At 40.4% G+C, this 20143-nt stretch overlaps 1 protein-coding gene across 5 annotated transcripts in view; it reads left to right on the top strand.

Annotated features, from left to right (window-relative positions):
- lama2 (laminin, alpha 2) overlaps positions 1 to 20143 on the top strand; it is a 322377-nt gene that overhangs the window by 204971 nt on the left and 97263 nt on the right. For all 5 annotated transcript variants that reach the window (XM_050057581.1, XM_050057580.1, XM_050057578.1 and 2 more), the window contains 6 exons: positions 3407 to 3550; positions 13060 to 13236; positions 13514 to 13699; positions 13964 to 14082; positions 14402 to 14519; positions 17917 to 18069. In XM_050057581.1, the coding sequence (XP_049913538.1) occupies positions 3407 to 3550; positions 13060 to 13236; positions 13514 to 13699; positions 13964 to 14082; positions 14402 to 14519; positions 17917 to 18069 (897 nt within the window). The remainder of the gene's footprint in view (positions 1 to 3406; positions 3551 to 13059; positions 13237 to 13513; positions 13700 to 13963; positions 14083 to 14401; positions 14520 to 17916; positions 18070 to 20143) is intronic.

Genomic DNA, 20143 nt, shown 5'->3' with positions numbered 1-20143 from the left:
GGTATGGTTAAAACAGTGAGTGGGTTCATGTACACCCTGACTGAAGCCAATGGAGTCTAATAATGAGATAAACGCGGTAGCTAGGGAGTCATTATCAACGTCGACATGAATGTTAAAATCGCCTACAATAATAACTTTATCTGATTTAAGAACTAAACTGGATAAAAACTCTGAGAATTCAGATACAAATTCAGATGCATACGTTCATACATGTGCATTTTTCCCTCTATAATGAAATGAAATAAGAAAGTGTGTGGATGGGATGTCACCTCCTCTCCTCTAATTTGTTCGTGACAGTCGTGATGCACACACACACTGACACACACTATAAATCCCTATTTAATTTGCAAAGTAAAAAAAAAGATAGACCCACACACATAAACACACACACTCACCTACGTATATATACACACATATAAAGCATATATTTCACACCTCTCATCCTCACTGTGACAACTTGATCATATATCTCACACACACGCCTCTCATCAATACCTCTCTGTCACAGCTCTCTCCCTCACACACACACACACACATGAATACATACACTTACTGAATACATGGCACCCCCAGACTGCAGACACTTTTCATCTCTGCTGTCACTCGCTGATCACATTATCCCACATAGACAGCGACAAATGCTAAAACAAAATTTTGCATGCAAACACACACACACACACGCACACACACACACACACACTCATGCTTACACACCTGATTCGTGGCCTGTAATGAGGCTTCAGATCACTGGGTATCATCTTCACTCAGAACAGGTAGGAGGTTGACGGTCTGTCACTCAAACAGTCGTTCGATCTGTCACCTGTCTCTCTGTTCATCAGTTATTTCTCCCGTCTGTGACTTGTAAAGGTGGTTACCTGTCTGTCTGTCTGTCTGTCTTAATGTTGCTGTCTATGGAAGAGTGTGATGCATATCCTTTAGTAACATCAGCTTTCTCTGAAATAAAAGACGCCACATTCAAGATGCCAGCAATCAAAATCTGGCCTTAATGTTTAGGTCTTGTATTGAAATGTTGATCGATAGAACAATTTTGATTATTGAGTAATTAGCATATAAGTAAAAGCATATTGACCTCCCTCTGATGTAACAGATGCTAATAATGTGGAGCACTAAAGTTGAGGTTTTAGGTTCCCTCACTATACCTCGACATCCCTCTGTTGTTCTCAGTCCTTCCCCACTAACCTGCAGGACTTTTTGACAGAGCTCAACATTAATTGGATGACGTTTTGTTGACAGCACTGTGAGCCTTTTCTAAGCAGAGAGAAGGCTTAATATACAGACCTGTCCACAATCCCGTTGTAGACCAGTCAGCTCTCACCTTATTTACTCCAAATGTAAACAATGCAGTGCAGTGAGATATTTTTCTGCCCCAATGCATACAAGGGAAAAATGCATTTTCTGTGTAGCATTGGATGGGTGTATTTTAATAGCTGAAATATGTGACATGGTACAAGTAGGAACCAATTATTATAATATAAACAGAATCCCAATGATGTTAAAATGGTTTTCTAAAGGTTAGAGAGTAGGGCAGCAACAATTAGTCGACTAATCGATGACTAATCGACTATTAAAAAAAATCGGTGACTATTTCAGTAGTCGACTAATCGGTTTGAGTCATTTTTCATAGAAAACTACTATAAAAGTACCCAAAATAATCTTACTGCAGCTTCTTACGTTCAAATATTGGCAGCTTTACACACTCTCCCATGACGGTGAACTAAAACCCTTTGGCGTGAGTAAGAAACAAGACATTAGATGACATAATTTTGGGGTTTGGGCGAGACAAACCGACATTTTTCAACATTTTAACACATTTTTCGATAAAATGATTAGTCGACTAATCGAAGAAATAATCGACAGATTAGTCGACAATTAAAATAATCGTTAGTTGCAGCCCTATTAGAGAGACACTTTTTCAGCTAGAGGACTTGGCTCATACTCTGTCTTTGCTGAAACGTCCTGATGCAAGGTATTAAATCCTAAAAAGCACAGCTGTAGGAGCTCACTGATAGGATAGAAAGCGTTCCTGTTGTATCAGCAAAGTATTAACGTTGTTAATAATTGTATAAAGGTTTGTAAAAAAGAAAAATATGAGGCTTTCCAAAGTCCCTTTTTGTTTCTCATAACTGGCCCAAGTCATTGCATTATATTGTTTTCAGATTAATTTTAGTTTACATATTGCTCATTTTTAAGCCCAGTTCAGACCAAAGATTCGCAATGAGATGAATATGTTTGAGAATGTTGCAGAGAAAAGTTGCAGTGATGTAAACTGGCTGTCTTATCTCCTCATTCATATTTTAAGAAGCTGCAAATTATATTCAGCCACAAAACAAGCCTGAAAAGCTGGAAATCAGAACAGAAGTACAGAGAGGTGTTGCATAGAGATGATACACCATCTCATCTAGTTGCATTGGTGTGATTGAACTGGCAGGTGTTTGGAATGTTGCAGAATGACGCATTACAAGTAGTTGCCTGTTTCAACTCGTCTTCTGAACTGGGTTTTAAGCCTCTGCAGTAATGATAGCCATGGGCAGAGGCATTATTGTTTTCAGGTTGTCAGTTCGTCCCATTCTTACGAACATGATATCTCACACTTGGACTCAAGAATGAATTGATTAGAATTTGGTGGTCAAAGGTTACTGTGATGTCTCAAAACATTGGCTTCAAGTAAAGAATTCATCCAATAATTATGACAAATTTCATTGAAATGTTTAATAGGATCAAATGATGAAGCACTAACATTTTATATCCAAAAGGTCAAAGGTCATTTGGTCAGATACTGAATTGGTAGCACTAATCTTGAGTGCGTGGTTTGCAGAGGCATACAACTGCAAAGCTGTAATTCTAGTTATTAACCTTTATTTGAACCTTTTAGGAATATTCCCATTGAGATTCACAGTCTCTTTTACAAGGACTCCTGGCCCAAACAGAAGCACAAAAATATTCACATAAAAGGGCAAACAACAGACTAAAAACAAACACCAAATCACACTGAATAATGAAGCAGCAGTGTTCAGTACCAGGATGTGTGCATTCAGTGGTGAAATAGTCCTTAATCCTGTTTTTATAATCTCCTGTGCATATGAAATTATCTAGTTTAAGGTGACTCTGTATTCCACCCAAGATGAATGTGCAAAACTTTAAAAGCACTTTAACCAAAGTCAGTGCACGTTCGAGGAATGATGAATATAATTTGTCTGCATGACCGAATGTTGAAGCTACTAATAATTTTAGAGTCACTTATCAGTTGAGTGGAATTAGCTGCTTTCAGTGTTGTCACATGACTTCTGTTCTCCACCTCATGCTGTCCACTGAAACAGAATGTGTTACTGAATTAATGTTAACATGTTGCTCACCTGTGTGTGTTTGCCTGTGTTTGTTATTTAAGGCAAATGTGGAAGGACACAACTGTGACCGTTGTAAGCCAGACACGTTTGGGTTGTCGGAACGAAACCCGCTTGGCTGCAGCAACTGTTACTGTTACGGACTGACACACTCCTGCACAGAGGCACAGGGGCTCATCAGGATGTGGGTGAGTAGACATCATTTCTTTCCTGTGTTTAAGTTTTTGGCTTTTAGTGAGCCTAAGCAACACCTTAGTCTTTGGCCACATTTATATTTTAAACAGTTCGCACTTGAATTTTAGAGCAACAGCTAAATGTTGTGTTGGGACTTTGGACTGAGAGTGAGTCAGTGCCGCAAAACAACTATTGGGGAAACTTCATTTAGACTCCCTAAATAAAGATGTTCCATTAAATGTGTTAATTAACTGAAGTGATGGATGAAATATTGCCCCATCTTGTCCCAAACTCTGCTGATTATATTCAGCGTATAGTAAGTTTATAGAGTAGTTTCTGGTCTGCAGCTCTCTCGCCTCTAATGTGTTATCTGTGGATCTGACCAGCAGTTGCCTGTAAGCTGTCTTCGCCGTACACACTGTGTGTGCCAGCTTCCTTGCTGAGACAACACATTTGACAGCTGGCTGCCTACAACTGACTCTGCATTATGCCAGTGTTGTAAGCTTCATGTTCTTCATTAATCATTATCTATGGATAATTGGAGGCTTGCTCAAATATTTAAAGTTAATAGATCCCACTTTACTTGATTAGTAGAAGTAGAAGATCAATGATGCCCGGTAGTTTTTTGCAGCCAGGTTACAGATATTAACAAGAAAGAGAGGGTGGGCTGATGCTTACAGAGATGAGATAGGTGTGCTGTGTTTTAGATTGTCTCTTGCATAATCACAATTTAACACTGGAAAGAAATTTGGTGTAATGATTCAAATAGGAAATTGTAATAACTACATACCATTCTATGTAGTGTTCTCAGTGGCCTCCTCGGGGGGCTGTGGGAGAGTTAGAAGGGGAGGTGCAGAGGGAGAAACGTGAGGTGTATTTGAGTTAATTTTGTACTTTTTCTTGAGGCAAAAACATTGTACACGCAAGTATGTGAACACAAATTACAATGCCTGGCCCAGCTGGTACAAACACCCAAACCAGCTGAACATACCTTACACATGCTCCTACGCTCTTGTGGTTGTAACAAGCATCAGTCCTCAAGCTGGCGATATGCAGCTAATCAGAGTGTTTCCATAACTACAGTAGTAAACAAATACAGCGTCTGTGGACAAACTGTGGACAAGAAGGAAGAGAGAGAGGAAACGAGACAGCGGGACGTGTGTGACGACGTGTCGTGGTGTCATACAAAATGAAGATGTATACAGACATTGTCAGCGAGAGCTTCGTCAAACTGGTCAGTTGTTGTTCTGAGCAGAAGTGAAACCAAACAGAAGGGGTCTCTTGTTGTTTCATGCTATGGTGCAACCTGGGGTCAAAAGTCATACCGCATCTTGCACTTTTGTTGTTATGATTTTCAGGTGAAGCTTGAAGCTTCTGTGTTTGCATACTTAGACCACGTTTCTGCTTTTGCTTTGGTTTTAAACAAGACATGGGAGCGAAGTGAAGCAAGTTGATTTTCCATAAAGAGCTGCTCAGTTATGTTCGGCGGCCATGTTAACCGATTCGGCTGTTCACACTGTATGAGTTGCAATGCCAAGCTCTGCTGCCAGCTTGTGAGGTGCGAATGAATCTGGAAAGAAAACACACAGATATTCTGTTATGAACGTATATATAAAGGATATATTACATAAATGATCTGATCCTTATGAATTATGGAATATGTTTTCCATGCTCACGTATTCCACATATTCTCTGTCTAAACAGAGAGCGAAAGATAAGTAGAGAGAGAGATACACACACGCACGCACACACACACACACACACACACACACACACACACAGCAGAATCACTTGCTGACTGACGCACAGATATACGCTTCTGGTGTGAACAGCCAGGCGACTGCTTGCTCGACAGTTGACATATCGTAGCGCCTCTGTGTCCAGTGTGAACATGCCACAGGACTCAAACACTGGCAGCAAAAACATTGATGTCACTCAGTGTTACTTAAACTTTCCAAAGATACTATGTCTCAGATGTCTATAGGGAATAAAAGTCCACAGATTTTCTTAGAAATAAGAGAAGAAAGAGGATTCAGTAAGTCTCATTGTCTTTACATCAGTGGGGACTTTGCAAACAGGAACTGCTAATAGATAATTGGGGATAGTTTTAATGGTGCCACTTTGCCAACTTGTTAAAAAAAGAGGCTCAAAGGAGAATATGGAGAATCCTGGTAGTTGACATTCCACCAGCCCATTTGATGAGCTTTGCTGGTCCTGCTCTCTTGATGGCTTTAATTTTTTACTTTCATTATTTGCTAATTTGCACTAAACACAAAGTAAAACTGCGGCTGATGGCAAATTAAAATTTCAACTAAATAGTGGCGTTTTCAGTATATTCAAGACTCTCATTGCCTGATTGGTCTATCTTATCTGAAACAAGCCAATCTAAAACACAAATCTAAGGCACATTCCTCTACACATTTGGGGGGGGGGGGGGGGCACTATGCATTGATTTATTGCATCTATTGAACTATGCATTGATCTCAGCCTTTAAACCTTTTTTTGTGTCTGTCCACGTCCTTTCTTGCTTGTCCATTGTACTGACGTACCCGAGATAAACTTTTTTAGTAGCATATAGATGTCAGTCCCTATTCCTGCCTACCTAGACTTTATTGTGATATCCTGATGAATTTTAGCGCAGTATGCACATTTGTCCTGTCTTTTAATTTATCAAATTATATCAATCCGCCAATTAGATGAAATATTCTGGGCATCAAAAAAATTATTACAGGTTATCCGGAGGTGGACGTGAATGTCTGTACAAATTGTCAGTAAGCTATCCAATAGCTGTTGAGGCATTTCACTTAAAATTAGAAATGTCAGTCTCATGGTGGTGCTAGAGTAAAAACGCCACATTGTTGGGAACCATAAATGTCTATACAAAAGTGTGGGCAAATTCATCTGGTAGATATTGAGATATTCTCCTGGATATATGAAAACTTGAGGGTAATTCGGGTGACCGTTGACTAGGGGTGGGAATCTTTGGGCACCTCACGATTCGATTATGATTCAGGGGCTACGATTCGATTATAAAACGATTATTGATGCATCTTTAATTTATGTATATTGATGCACTTTTTCACAACACACATTTCTTTTTGTCTCACTGAATAAGCATTCAACACTTGCAATTTTTAAAAACAGTGCATTTGTAATAAGAAAGAGTTGAATTAATTTCCATTATATTTTATTAAACATATGAATGGAAATGCTTGCAAACTGGAAAGTTACAACTTCGTTGTACGGAACCAAAGGTAACAACAGGTATCTTAAATCACAAGATAAAATGCGCAGTTAGAGTAACAAAGTGGCGACAGACGTCCACGCATCACATGTAACTGCGTTCCTACCTGCCTTCAACAGTGAGGCCATGACTTCTGTTTTGGTTTGGTTGTAGAGTGTCGGTGAAATAGCGTCGGGATGGGATGGTGTATCTGGGCTCCAGTGTATGCAGCAGTGCTCGAAATCCCTGATTTTCCACGACAGAATAAGGACGCAAATCCTTGGCAATAAATGCCGTGATGACCTTCGTAATTTGCTTCACCTTTTCCGATGAGGGTGGCAGGTGATGACACATACCGCGCTTCTTAGTTCCGCATTATTTAGAACCTTCTGTATTACTCTAATTAACAGATTTAAATAATCGAAATTTGGACGTTTGTGAATCGATTCCGATTCGTCCACGTCCGAATCGCGATGCATCTAAGAATTGGAAATTTCCCCCACCCCTACCGTTGACGTCATTAGGCTTCATCTTCCATCCTAGCCCAGCTCAGTGTTGGCTTGCTTCCCTACATTATATTACAAACCTGAGGACGAGCATCACGGACAGCAGCTGTAAGTCAGAAACAGAGGTACGCCAGTGTTGCACACACCATCACACAGTCAGCCGGCAAGTTAGCAATCGATTGTTGAGTGGCAGCCTGTTTTTAATAAAGGCCCTTCATCTCAGAAACGGTTGCCATCGGCGATAAACTGCCGTTTCCGTGGTAACTGTGGAGTTTTCTGATGGAGTGTGGCGAGAGGCTTCATTTGAACGACAAACATTCACTTCATTTATTGTTGACAGAGAGAGAGAGAGAGAGAGAGGGGGAGAGAGAGCCGGACGGAGAGAGAAAGACAGAAAAAATGGAGAGTTTATTGGAAAGAGGGAGATTTTCTCTGAACCACTGAATCGTGAGATTACACTGAGTGGAGTGGGACACACACACACATACACACTCTCACCATATCTAGACACCATACACATACACTATACAAACACAGTACACATGCCTTCACATACACAAACACACACAAAAACTCACACTACAGGGGATTACACGGAGCTAAGGGAAGAGACACACACACACATATCCTGCCATACACACACACACACAGCCATTTTTGTGATATTTATCTCTGACGGGAGAACTGTGCGTGTGATTGGACGACTGGTGGTTAAATACTGCTGCAAAGATCTGCACTAATAAAATAAAGTAAAAATCTTTAAAGAACTGAGATAAGATGAAAGAAATGATAAGAGAAGAAAAAGGAAAATACCTTCAAGAGGACGCTCCTCTTAAAGAACAGAGGGGTTTTGCCCCGCACAAATTGCAGCACTCTCTAACAACATTATTAGAGCTGCTGAGCTGAGGAAATAAAGGAAACGTTAAGAACAAAGACCTGAGCAGGCAAAATGGCTACTTATACCTGAAAATCAATAACTGTTAAAACACAAGTATATGAACTCTTGAATTTGTATCAGGCCCCAGATATCCACCATGTGATGTGCACGCAGTTGCAATTTGGTCCCTTCCATTAGGCGCCACTCATGTCCGACAAACATTTAAGTAACAGACACTTACCTAAATACCAGAAAGCCGTGACTTTAACAGAGAGAGATGAGGCCAACTATGTTTTATATTATCTGTCTAAGCATTTTGTAAATAGTTGAAATAGATCAGGAATCAATTATCAGCTGAATTCATTGTTATTAGTGATGGCATGCTGTGCACACATTAGGAAATGTGTACAAACCCTCAACTATAAAGTAAAACTTCAGTTAAAAGCCTAGTCCCAATTAAATGCCCAGTCCCTAGCCTGGTGTAGCTACACATTTAGACTAATAAAGGCCTGTCTCAATTAGAGGCCTGGTCTGATTGCCAAGCAGGTAATTTTTTTTTTTTCATTCAAGGTCTTCGGACCTCAATTTATGTGTCCATTCCTCAATTATCCGGTAAGTTATTCATATTCCTTTAGTCCGTAAGGGTCCACTGATCAAAAGAATCAAAAAGGTTTGTCATGAAAAATACATCCAAGTTCTGAGTATTGTTTTAACTGGATAAAGTGGTGTTGTGTCAGTGTGCCTGGTGCTGTAATCCTTTAGTGCCGTAACTCACTCTCTCTCTGATGTGCTGTCTGTCGGAGCTCGATCAAATGATTCACAATTGATATATTATCTTTTAAAACAAGTAATATTCATACTGGTTTGAATAAACAAGTAGTAGGAGTATTGATGGCACTTACGATTAAGGACTTCCTAGATACATTTTTAATTGCCAGAGGGACTCTGTAGCTTCTCACAGAGCTCAAGAGCTCAATCTGGATGAAAACAGGATGGGAGCTATTTGCTATGACATTCCTTGCTTTCTTTCTTGTCCTTCCTGTAAGCAAATCTTCACATCCTAGTATAGCGAAGAAATGGCCTGCTTTACTCTGCCTCTGATTGGCTGACATTCTTATCCTAACCCTAACCAATCCCACCCCTCTTGCCTAAACCAGTGGTTCCAACTGGTCCAGCCCTATGGTCCAGAGTTCTCCTTAGTCATTAGTTCAAGCTTAATATGTTCAGCGTCATACTTGCGTTTGACCATGTTGTCAAGCTAGTTTGCTGTCTCTGTCAAGTAGCTGTCCATTAATCGCTCACTCTGCAGCAGGAAACTGCACTTCAAAATTAAAGCTCTGTACCGGAAAGTCACTGCACTTTAAAACTCAATTGCCGCCCATTCAGAATGGACCCGCCACCCACTTTTAGACCGCAACCCACCAGCTGGGAACCACTGAAGGCAACAAGTTCTAGCCAGTCATAGGGAGAGTAGGGTGGATAATTCCTTCGCTATCCAAGGATTTGCAAAATTGCTTCCTGTAAAGAGTTAGGTCAAGGACTTTTGTGGGCTGCCAACTACACAGTCCTAGAGAGTTTATTCTTAGATGTACAGGTTAGGTGACCTTACCAGGCAGGAAGGTGAAAAGTTATTGCCTCCCTAAATAATTTCCTTTGGTTTGGATTAATGTCCAAGTATTTCTACTGAATTTGAGATGACACACTCTCAATTTAATTTTTTTGAATTCATTTGAAGTAACACTGAGAGAGAAATTAACAATATCCCATGTGCGAATGCAGCCAGTATTGATAGCGTGTCCAAACTGCAGTACAGTAACTTTATAGTTCTTTCCAAGAGCACTCTTCTATTATGTGTCAGATATTACCCACACAGCATCAACATGTCAGCACTGGAGGACTACAGCGACAGAGAGAGGCAGAGATCCAAGCTCCAGCAGATGAATCTATTTTAAATTAGTCCACTCAACCACAACCCACAGTCAATAATAAACCCTGATATTATTCAAGTAATATTGAAATATCAACATATAAAGTGGGAGTCTGAGAGAATGAGAAAGAAAGAAAGCTACATTTTCTCCAGACTGTGTCTTTCTCTCTGGCATGTCAGTCATATTTGAGTTATTACTGACAGACTGACAACACCAGTTTCAAGTTATATTCAGAATGGAAAGATTATTTGCAAAGTCACAACACAATCAGCAGGAAAAATTACAGACTTGATGATTTTCTTATTCACAATACCTCTATTAGAAAATACTGGGTCTTATTCTTACTGAAAGAAGACAATCAGTAAAACATTTATGGCAGGAGAGCCACTTCTGCTGCACTGAAAACAGTGCAAAATACCAAAAAAAGCTGTTTTTGTTTTTCATGCCGTTAATATCTCAAATGTCACACATTTGCCGGGGTACATAAGATGCATAATCACACAAAACTGTTCAGGTGTGACTCGACTGAGGCCGAGGGAGTGAAGGTGTTTTGTTACGGAAGACGTACTGTGACTCCAGCAGCAGGATTGCTACTAAATGCCATCAGATTCAGCTGAAGAGTAAAGATCGTTGTCTATAAAATAGCAGACTTCACTAGAATTCCTATAGGCATACCTGTTCATATTCATTTGGCTCTTATACAGGAAGGTTCCCACAGAATGTTTGTTATTGCAAAACATGCCGCCTGACAGTGTTTTGTGGACAAGAATGCTTCTGGTCGTGTTCTTGTCAGATGTTCGCATTAGAAGTTGCCTTTGTTTGGCCAAAATTTAGAGCTGAATAGATCCATCCTCATTAGTGAAGATGTTCCACAATCTTCTGTGCCCACAGATGAAACAAGGAAAGAAACCAAAGATACTGAAATTTTCTGTAACAAGATCGGAGTCTCAGACAAAAAGCATTTGAAATCGAAGTCTGCCAAAAGAATGGTGAGGGTGGAGCATTGTTTGAGGCATCGTCATTAGGAGGTGAGGAAATGAGGAGATTGTGCGACTGAAAGAGAAAAGGAAGACACTGAAAGTACACACATGACTACTGAACTCATGATTTACAGGTCTTTGTTTTAGAATGCAATGTAATTTATGTGGGTTTATTTAGGATTGTGCCACTTGCTCACTCACCGGCCACTTTATTAGGTACACCTTGCTTGCACCAGGTTGGACCCCCTTCGCCTTCAGAACTGCCTTAATTCTTTGTGGCATAGATTCAACAAGGTGCTGGAAACATTCCTCAGGGATTTTGGTCCATATTGACATGATAGCATCACACAGTTGCTGTAGATTTGTCAGCTGCACATCCATGATGTGAATCTCCCGTTCCACCACATCCCAAAGGTGCTCTATAGGATTAAGATCTGGTGACTGTGGAGGCCATTGGAGTACATTGAACTCATTGCCATGTTCAAGAAACCAGTTTGAGATGATTTGAGCTTTGTGACATGGTGCGTTATCCTGCTGGAAGTAGCCATCAGAAGATGGGTACACTGTGGTCATAAAGGGATGGACACGGTCAGCAACAATACTCAGGTAGGCTGTGGTGTTTAAACCATGCTCAGTTGGTACTAAGGGGCCCAAAGTGTGCCAAGAAAATATCCCCCACACCATTACACCACCACCAGCAGCCTGAACCGTTGATACAAGGCAGGATGGATCCATGCTTTCATGTTGTTTACACCAAATTCTGACCCTACCATCTGAATGTGGCAGCAGAAATCCAGACTCATCAGACCAGGCAACGTTTTTCCAATCTTCTATTGTCCAGTTTTGGTGAGCCTGTGTGAACTGTAGCCTCAGTTTCCTGTTGTTAGCTGACAGGAGTGGCACCTGGTGTGGTCTTCTGCTGCTGTAGCCCATCTGCTTCAAGGTTCCAAGTGTTGTTGGTTCAGAGATGGTCTTCTGCAGACTTTGGTTGTAACGAGTGGTTATTTGAGTTACTGTTGCCTTTCCATCATCTTGAACCAGTCTGGCCATTCTCCTCTGACCTCTGGCATCAACAAGGCATTTTCACCCAGAGAACTGCTGCTCACTGGATATTTGCTCTTTTTCGGACCATCCTCTGTAAACCCTAGAGATACTCAGACCAACTTGTCTGGCACCAACAACCATGCCACGTTCAAAATCACTTACATCACCTTTATTCCCCATTCTGATGCTCAGTTTGAACTTCAGCAGGTCGTCTTGACCATGTCTACATGCATAAATGAATTGAATTGCTGGCATGGGATTTGCTGATTAGCTATTTGCGTTAATGAGCAGTTGAACAGGTGTACCTAATAAAGTGGCCAGTGAGTGCATATGCAGTTGCTGTAACTGGCTCAGTTTGTGTCATATACTACATAATGAGAGAAGACTGTTTCTTAAAGAGCATACCACACCGAAATTTACAATATCTGAGTTAATTACGAAATACCAAACCCTGCAATGCTAATTTAACAAGATCTTGTTTACATTTTCTTTCACTAAGGACGGAACATTAGTTGCCATTTGAAGGTATATCATGCACGATAATTGGTTACTGTTGGTAAACAGTATTGTAAGTAAAAGTGAAAGTGAAAGTGAACCCCAGATTTGCATTTCACCTCGCTGTATTTGCTCTTTTTTGGCACTGGGTCAGTATTTTCATAGCTTCCTCTTGGTTATGTGGTGTTTATGGTGTGGCAACTGGGCGCCACATTTTTGTAAAGTCCCGACCTCACCTGCACACTGTACCTAGGAATGTTCTGGGTACACAAAATTAAAAGAAAATAAGAAAATACAGGCAGAGGCAAAGTCTCTGCTGATAATAGTATATACAGTATGTAGGCCCAGCATGATACACAGTATGAACACGTTCCAGGTAATCAAGATATTCTCTTCAACAAGAAGTATTCAGTTCAACAAAGATCAACTTAGCATCGCATTAATATTCTCATCATCATTGTGTGCCTTAGTTAACGCTGAAGCCTGAGCAGACGGTGCTCCCCCTGGTGGATAAATCCAACACTATGGAGACGAGGAGAGGAGTGAGCTTCCAGCACCCTGAGATCCTCGCTCACACAGAGCTGGTCACCTCAACTCTCTCTGAACCCTACTACTGGAGACTGCCGGAGCAGTTCAGAGGCTCTATGGTAGGAAAACTCATTGGGTTCATTTTTATTTTACTTTCTTTGTTTGTTATATTGTAACATATATGATTTTGTACTGTGCCACTTCACTTTTAGAAAACAAGAAAATACAGTGTTCAGTTGTTTTCTACAGAAAGTTAGTTCTCTGACAATCATAGAGATGTACACTAATGTTGGCACGTCATTGGTATCGGCAGATAAAGGCTTTGTCGGAACGGGGAAAACTATAAAATCATCACAGTCTCAGTAATGTCTTCAATCAGCTCTCATCTTTCCTCAGATCACAGCATATGGTGGGCAGTTGAAGTACGCTGTGTACTATGAGGCCAGAGATGAAACTGGTCCTTCCTCCTACGAGCCTCAGGTCATCATTAAGGGTGGTCCAAACCGCAACATTGTGATGACACGCCACATACCTGGACTCCAGATTGGTCAGCTCACCCGCCATGAGATCGACATGACAGAGGTGGAGTGAGGCTGTGGATGAAAGTGAAATATTGGAAAAATAATAGAAGTAATATTTGAGTTATGAGTTTCAGAGAGAACGTGTTCTATTAAACACCAACTACAAAAATAATAGACCTAAGCAGAATATTGATTGCACTTATTTTTGGCGAGCTCTTTGGATCAATACAAACAGGGTCTGTTACACTGGTAATAGACGACAGTGGTAAAATTGATTTGTCAATGTGTTTAATGTGTGTGTGTGTGTGTGTGTGTGTGTACACAGCATGAGTGGAAGTACGCAGATGGCAGGTCCATGACTCGAGAGGACTTCATGGATATTTTGTTCTATGTGGACTACATCCTAATTAAGGCATCACACGGCAACTTGATGAGACACAGCCGGTAAAACACACACACACACACACACACACACACACAGTGGCATGCACCTCCACACAGTATGGTCCACTATTAAACAGGAAATTGGACCACTGATTAAAGGATAACCTGTGGGGAAAACCTCTCTTTGTATTTGTATCTCAGGGCGTAATGAATTTGTTGTTGTATGGATATATGATGTATCCAGACACATGAGTATGTCCCCTTTGACCTGATGAAAGCCAAATAAACCAGTGCTATTACAAACATAAAAGAAAACCTTTGCAATCGTATGACTGTGTTATATTAATGCATTTAATTGATTGACTTTTCTCTCTCCCAGTATTTCGGAAATCAGTCTAACAGTGGCCGAGGAAGGCAGACCAACCAGAGAGAGTGAGAAAGCACATCAGATAGAAAAGTGTGATTGTCCAATCGGATACTCTGGACTTTCCTGTGAGGTAGGTGCTCAATTTAACATATGCATGCACACACGCATGACTGCACATACGTGAAGAGATTTTAACTACAATATGTCCACTTTTCTAAAAGGTCTTCCTGTAAGAATTCTGACACAGAATAAGTTGTAGTAGTCAGCATACTTTAATGTGGTTCCATAGCATTTTCAAGTAACTGTGCTTTAAATTTCCCTCAATTATTTCCTTTTGAAGAACTGTCAGTGCTGTACGAGTGCAAATGTTGCTAAAAAGGAGAACTGAAACAAATATACAGTAGGTAGTACTGAGCCAAATATTTTAAAATTGCGAAAATAACCTATCAGTGCTCTCTAGTGGATAAACAATGTAATGAAAACACTGTCTCTGAAAAAACAAAACCCAATCCATAGCTTTTCTGCACTGCAATTTCTGATTGCAACATACACACCAAAAACAAAATCTTTGATAAGCTAAAAGTTTCCCTATGATAAAATCATCATTTAGTGTAGTAGTAAAAACTGGGAGTCATACATTGGTGTCATTTACACTAGGGGCACTGGGGACATGTCCCCATGACTTTTTGAAATGGCCAGTTTTGTCCCCATCACTTTTTTAAAGCATAATTTGTTGAAAAATGTTCTGAAAAATAGCATCCACCAAGAAACGTTAACTCACAAATAAAAACACTTTGAGAGAGGTTTATGTGCACAATATTCTAAAACAACTGTAAATCCTGCAGGACACAGTTCATACAGTTTCTTTTTGTCCACGATTTTCATTGTCTTTCTCTCTGTGAACATGAAAACACTTACGAGCTATCAAAGTCCAGGGGTTGAAAAATTAATTAAAATTAATTCATGTTTCATTGATGTGAATAAGTCCCACATGCAGATAGTGAAAGCTACCGTTGGTAACTTTACAACAAAGTTACTTTTTTCATATTTGCTGAAACTGTCACTTTATTCACACAGCACTAAATGAGACAGATAATCTGTGAAAAAAAATATACTCCTGCACCTACTCTATTGCCTTGTAGCATTTCTAATGGCATTACTGCAGCCGAAGAGTCTCTAACGCACAATTCCGTGAATGCATTGCCTTTTTTTCCCCTTAAATGTTTTCAGAAACATAATTTAGTGTACTGTTTAGCTGTAAAATGAGAAGGTTTTTGATCTGGCCACCATGTTGGATACAGTTAAACAGTAGTGCCAAGCACCACCCACCAGCTGGTCCAACTGTCTCATTTTACAGCTAAACAGTACACTAAAATACGTTTCTGAAAACATTTGAGGTGCAAAACAGGCAATGTAATAACAGAATCTTGATTCATATTGGATCAACGCCGCCTTGTTTGACAGTTTGACTGCAGTTTGTGGAGCAGTTGACATGATTGACAGCTGCGTTAAAGACTTCTCAGCTCTGGTTGATGCTGACTGTTGTGTTTGCAATTGCATCTTTAAAGAGGTTACATCCCCAAACAAAAAAGGACTGTAGAGCATATTATGCCTCACATGTGCTGGAGGAGAATAAATATTTGAAAGCAAAACCGACTGCCTGAGACCTTTACTCCATTACATTACATTACGTTCTTATATCTTAAATTGCCACCTGCCACCTGAGTTTTGTGTTTTTCTTTACAGCAAGACATTTCTATCATAAATTGGTGTATAAAAATTCACTAGTATGCGGGACAAAAAAGTGTGTGATGCTCAAAAATGTTCTGGCAGACTGCCCCGACCCCCCTCCCCAGCAATGTTTGGACAATGCTGTTTTGATGAAACACTTTTCCTGACTCACTGTAATTATCTACTCTGACCTCACACCCATATCGCCATTCTATTGCCTAGACTTGAATATTTTATTGAATGTTTTTCATCTGAGCCCTTTTGTCCCACCACCTTGGAGACATGCAAAGTAAGTATCAATGTGAAAATGGATCTGGGATGTTTCTGTAACTCACCTACATTATTTGTAATAAATATATGTGATTAAAGTGTTGCAGCAAAAAGCACAATACATAAAGGGTGGAACATATAATATATCAAACATTACAATAAGAAAATACAGAGGAACTGAGTAGTGAGAATATTGCAGAAGACAAAAAGAAAAAGGGTTCATATTGACACAAGTTCAAAACTATCTAACACTACAAACATTAATTACAGAGCCCCCTCTTTCTCTCTCTCTCTCAGCACTCGGAGGAATGAATGCTTTTTGTCTGCTCCCTTCACAGTGTAAACATGGAGGTCACACTCGGCTCTCAATAGTATCTCACAAGTTTCCAATTTACATTTAGTTCAGAGTTTTAAGCCTCTGCGACGCCTTTCAGACTCTCGTGTTTTTTTTTTTTTACATTTTTTTATTTTTTTGCTTTGCTTAGCTAGGATTAAGCTTCACTGAGCGTCTCCTCCACTCAGTTGTGATTTTGTCAAAGCAATTGACTTTCAGCTGCGTCCAGCTCCTTCTCTTAAGCCACAGAAAGCATATAGCAGTGACTCAATCTTTACTTTAATGAGGATTTTGGAGAGGCGGCTTATGATACACAGAGGCAACAGTTCTGGGCAATTCCGCTGGATGGCGGCGCCTGAGAGTCATTTAGGTATTATTGTGTTAATCTCAAAGGAACACATGAGTTGCCAGCAAACTTTTAACTATATTTTTCAACCTCTGTTTCACTTTGGCGTTTGCTACTTGGAGTGCAGAGGAGCAGACATGTATATTGCCGGGGAAAAAAATTTAGCCGTGTACATAATTTAGAAGCTACAGATACTGTTGAAAAACTGCCAAATGGAAGCCAAATAGCAAGCGGTAGCTAAACTTGAAATGTTCAGGTCGTAGAGGTCTTGGCTGACAGATGGCCATTCTATTTGTAGCTGCCGTTGTTGTTAATAAAGTATTTTTAAACGGGCGTTTAGTGCTAGCAGAGGGAACAGATGGCTCTTTAAATGGACTCCATTAATTATTACTGAACAGGAGAGAGAGAGGGAGAGAGAGGTACCTTGCATGTCTGCGTGTGTGTGTGTGTGTGTGCTGCGCTGAGTGGGTGTGTGCATGTGTGCGATCAAAAGTTACTGAAGGGAGTAACTCTTAATTGTGTGTATGTGTGTGAAAGAGAGAGTGGTCAACAGTTGCCTTGAGAAATAACAATTAGGGATAATTATATGGGTCCATGTGTATAGTTGTCTAGTGTGTGTGTGTGTGTGTGTGTGTGTGTGTGTGTGTGTGTGTGTGTGTAAATATCAGGCATGGTGTGTGATTACTGTGGGAACACATACGATCAAAATTGGGTCTTGTATTTCTGTGTTTCAGCTTTCAAAAAATGAAATAAAAATAAATAAATCAGTACTCTCATTATCTTTCTGTCTCTGTCTACCTGTCTGTTTGTCTGTTTGTCTGCCTGTCTGTCTGTCTCTCTGTGCAGGAGTGTGCTGCAGGCTTCTACCGTCTTCGCGCCGGTTCCCAGGCATCTGCTCCAGCGTCCAGAGTGCCCACCGCTGTCGGCATGGGCAGCTGTGTTCAATGCCAGTGCAGTGGGCACTCTTCCACCTGTGACCCTGAGACATCCATATGCCAGGTAAGTGTGTGTGTGTGTGTGTGTGTGTTCCGCCACTGGAGACCGTCTTACAGCCATATGCCAAGTAGCTCCTGGAGAAGAGAGCGAGGTGAGAGAGTGAATGAAGTGTGTGTTGGGGGGGAATGTCAGGTACTGTAATTAGCCCTGCAATAATTAACGACCCCGGGCTCATTCATATTTTGTGTAATTTCCTCTCCTCTGGATCTGACCCAAAGCTACATCCTTACTTTTCCAGTGAGGGGAGAAGATGATCTCATCACAAGCTTATACAATTACAACACATTAAGGCAAAGAAGTCTGACCCGAACAGTTTAACACTAAATGTATTCAGCAGTTAGTTTCAGGTGAGCACCATTACTGAGCAGCACATTCCAGCTGCGACCACATGAAACTGTTGATTTTCTAACTGTTCAGAAATAAGCTCCTGCAGTTTTCAGTGTGAGGTCTTCATTTTTTTTATTTAGTTGTCAAAGTTTCGATGACTGAGTTCTAACTGAGGGAGCCAGTGTATGGCTGAGGGCTGCAGAGGGGAAGTGGACAAATAAAACAGCTCACTTCCAGAGTTGCCCACAGAAATTGCTTATTTTAGCTAGCAGCCTAGCATTGATGTCAGAATGCAATTCCCATGACACTCACAGGGTGCCACTGTTGCCAAGTGGCATTGTACGAGTTGTCATACCTAATAGGGGGTGTGCCATATCACCATGTTCACGATAATACTGGTATATTTTTTAACATCATATGAAAACTTCATATCATGATACTTGGGATATTTTGGCTTGTTGACAAATTGATGTCAACAACAAAAGCTAAATTACTAGTGACTCCCTAGTGGTTCCAGAAAGAGGAGCAGCTTCAGTAGTGTGGAATAAACTGTGGCGTGCTGAATGTTTTATGAACAGCCCCGGACTTCTCAGACTCTTTTAGCAAGTTACCGCTCAGAGGGAACTCATTCAGCAGCTCCTCTGGCAGCAGCACAGCGTCGCTCCCTCTCCTCTATGCTGTGTTCACACAGGAGTCAGTGTCGTCAAGTGATTTGGTCATAAAACTTTGGTAACTCAATCATTTAGGATTTAACTAAAATAAGGAAATCACCTGTTGATTTATATATATATAGATCCCAGGGGACATGTTTTGTATTTGGGAGCTGTTTAAATGTGTAATTTGTGATAGATTTTATTTTGTTGAACTATTAATATTGTATACAGAATCTGAATCTCACTCTGAGTTACTGTTGTTGTTCACAAACTAAAGAAATGAGAGATCATTTTAGTTTTTACTAAATATTTGAAGGCATACTGTAAAACTATATCACTTATTTTGTGGCAATTCTATGTTCTTAAATTGATAAAGAAAAAATTTCACTAATCTGTCATATGTCAAGAATATTGTTATCGTAAAATACCCTGAGATATTGTAATACTATTTTAGGACCATATCACCCACCCCTAATACCTAACCTGATGGATGTTTGTTAGGGGGGTACAGTAGCTAAGTAGTGTATTAAACGTGAGCTATTGGAAGGGAAAGTATTGAAGGGACCACAGATGATCCAGATATAATTCATGTCATGTTCAGCAACCACAAAAAATGTTTCTGACGGTCGCTCTAGGCTCATGGGCTGCACTTTGAGAAACTAAGATTTAGTGCAAGGAAGCAAAATACCAAAACCTTGGTATGCTCCTCTTTCGGGTTCATTTTGATAGTGTGTGTTTGCAAGATACTCTGCCTACATGTCTTTCGTAAATCCAACTAGTAATATGCACCATCCAGTGGTTAGCTGTTAGGCCTTGATCAGACTTCCATCCCAAATCTGTATTTGGCCCATCCAGATTGTCTTAGTCCGGCTGCTCTGGCTGCTCAAATTGGATTTCAAGTGTCTTTTTATCTTTTGCTTCACTCGCGACACGACAAAGACGATATCAAATCCAGAGTGATGGAAATGCTGAATAAAAGTCATGCTGCCACAAGCAGAGCACTATGGAGGACAGTATGGAGAGCAACAATGCGTAGACAGACGCTAAAATAAATTATCTGGCTGCACTTAGTGGGGAGGCTTCAATACAGGAAAGAC

The sequence above is a fragment of the Epinephelus moara genome, chromosome 12 (genome assembly GCF_006386435.1).
Source record: "Epinephelus moara isolate mb chromosome 12, YSFRI_EMoa_1.0, whole genome shotgun sequence".
Lineage (NCBI taxonomy): Eukaryota > Metazoa > Chordata > Actinopteri > Perciformes > Serranidae > Epinephelus > Epinephelus moara.
Note: the sequence above shows the minus strand (reverse complement) of the source record. Positions and strands in the feature narration are given on the sequence as shown.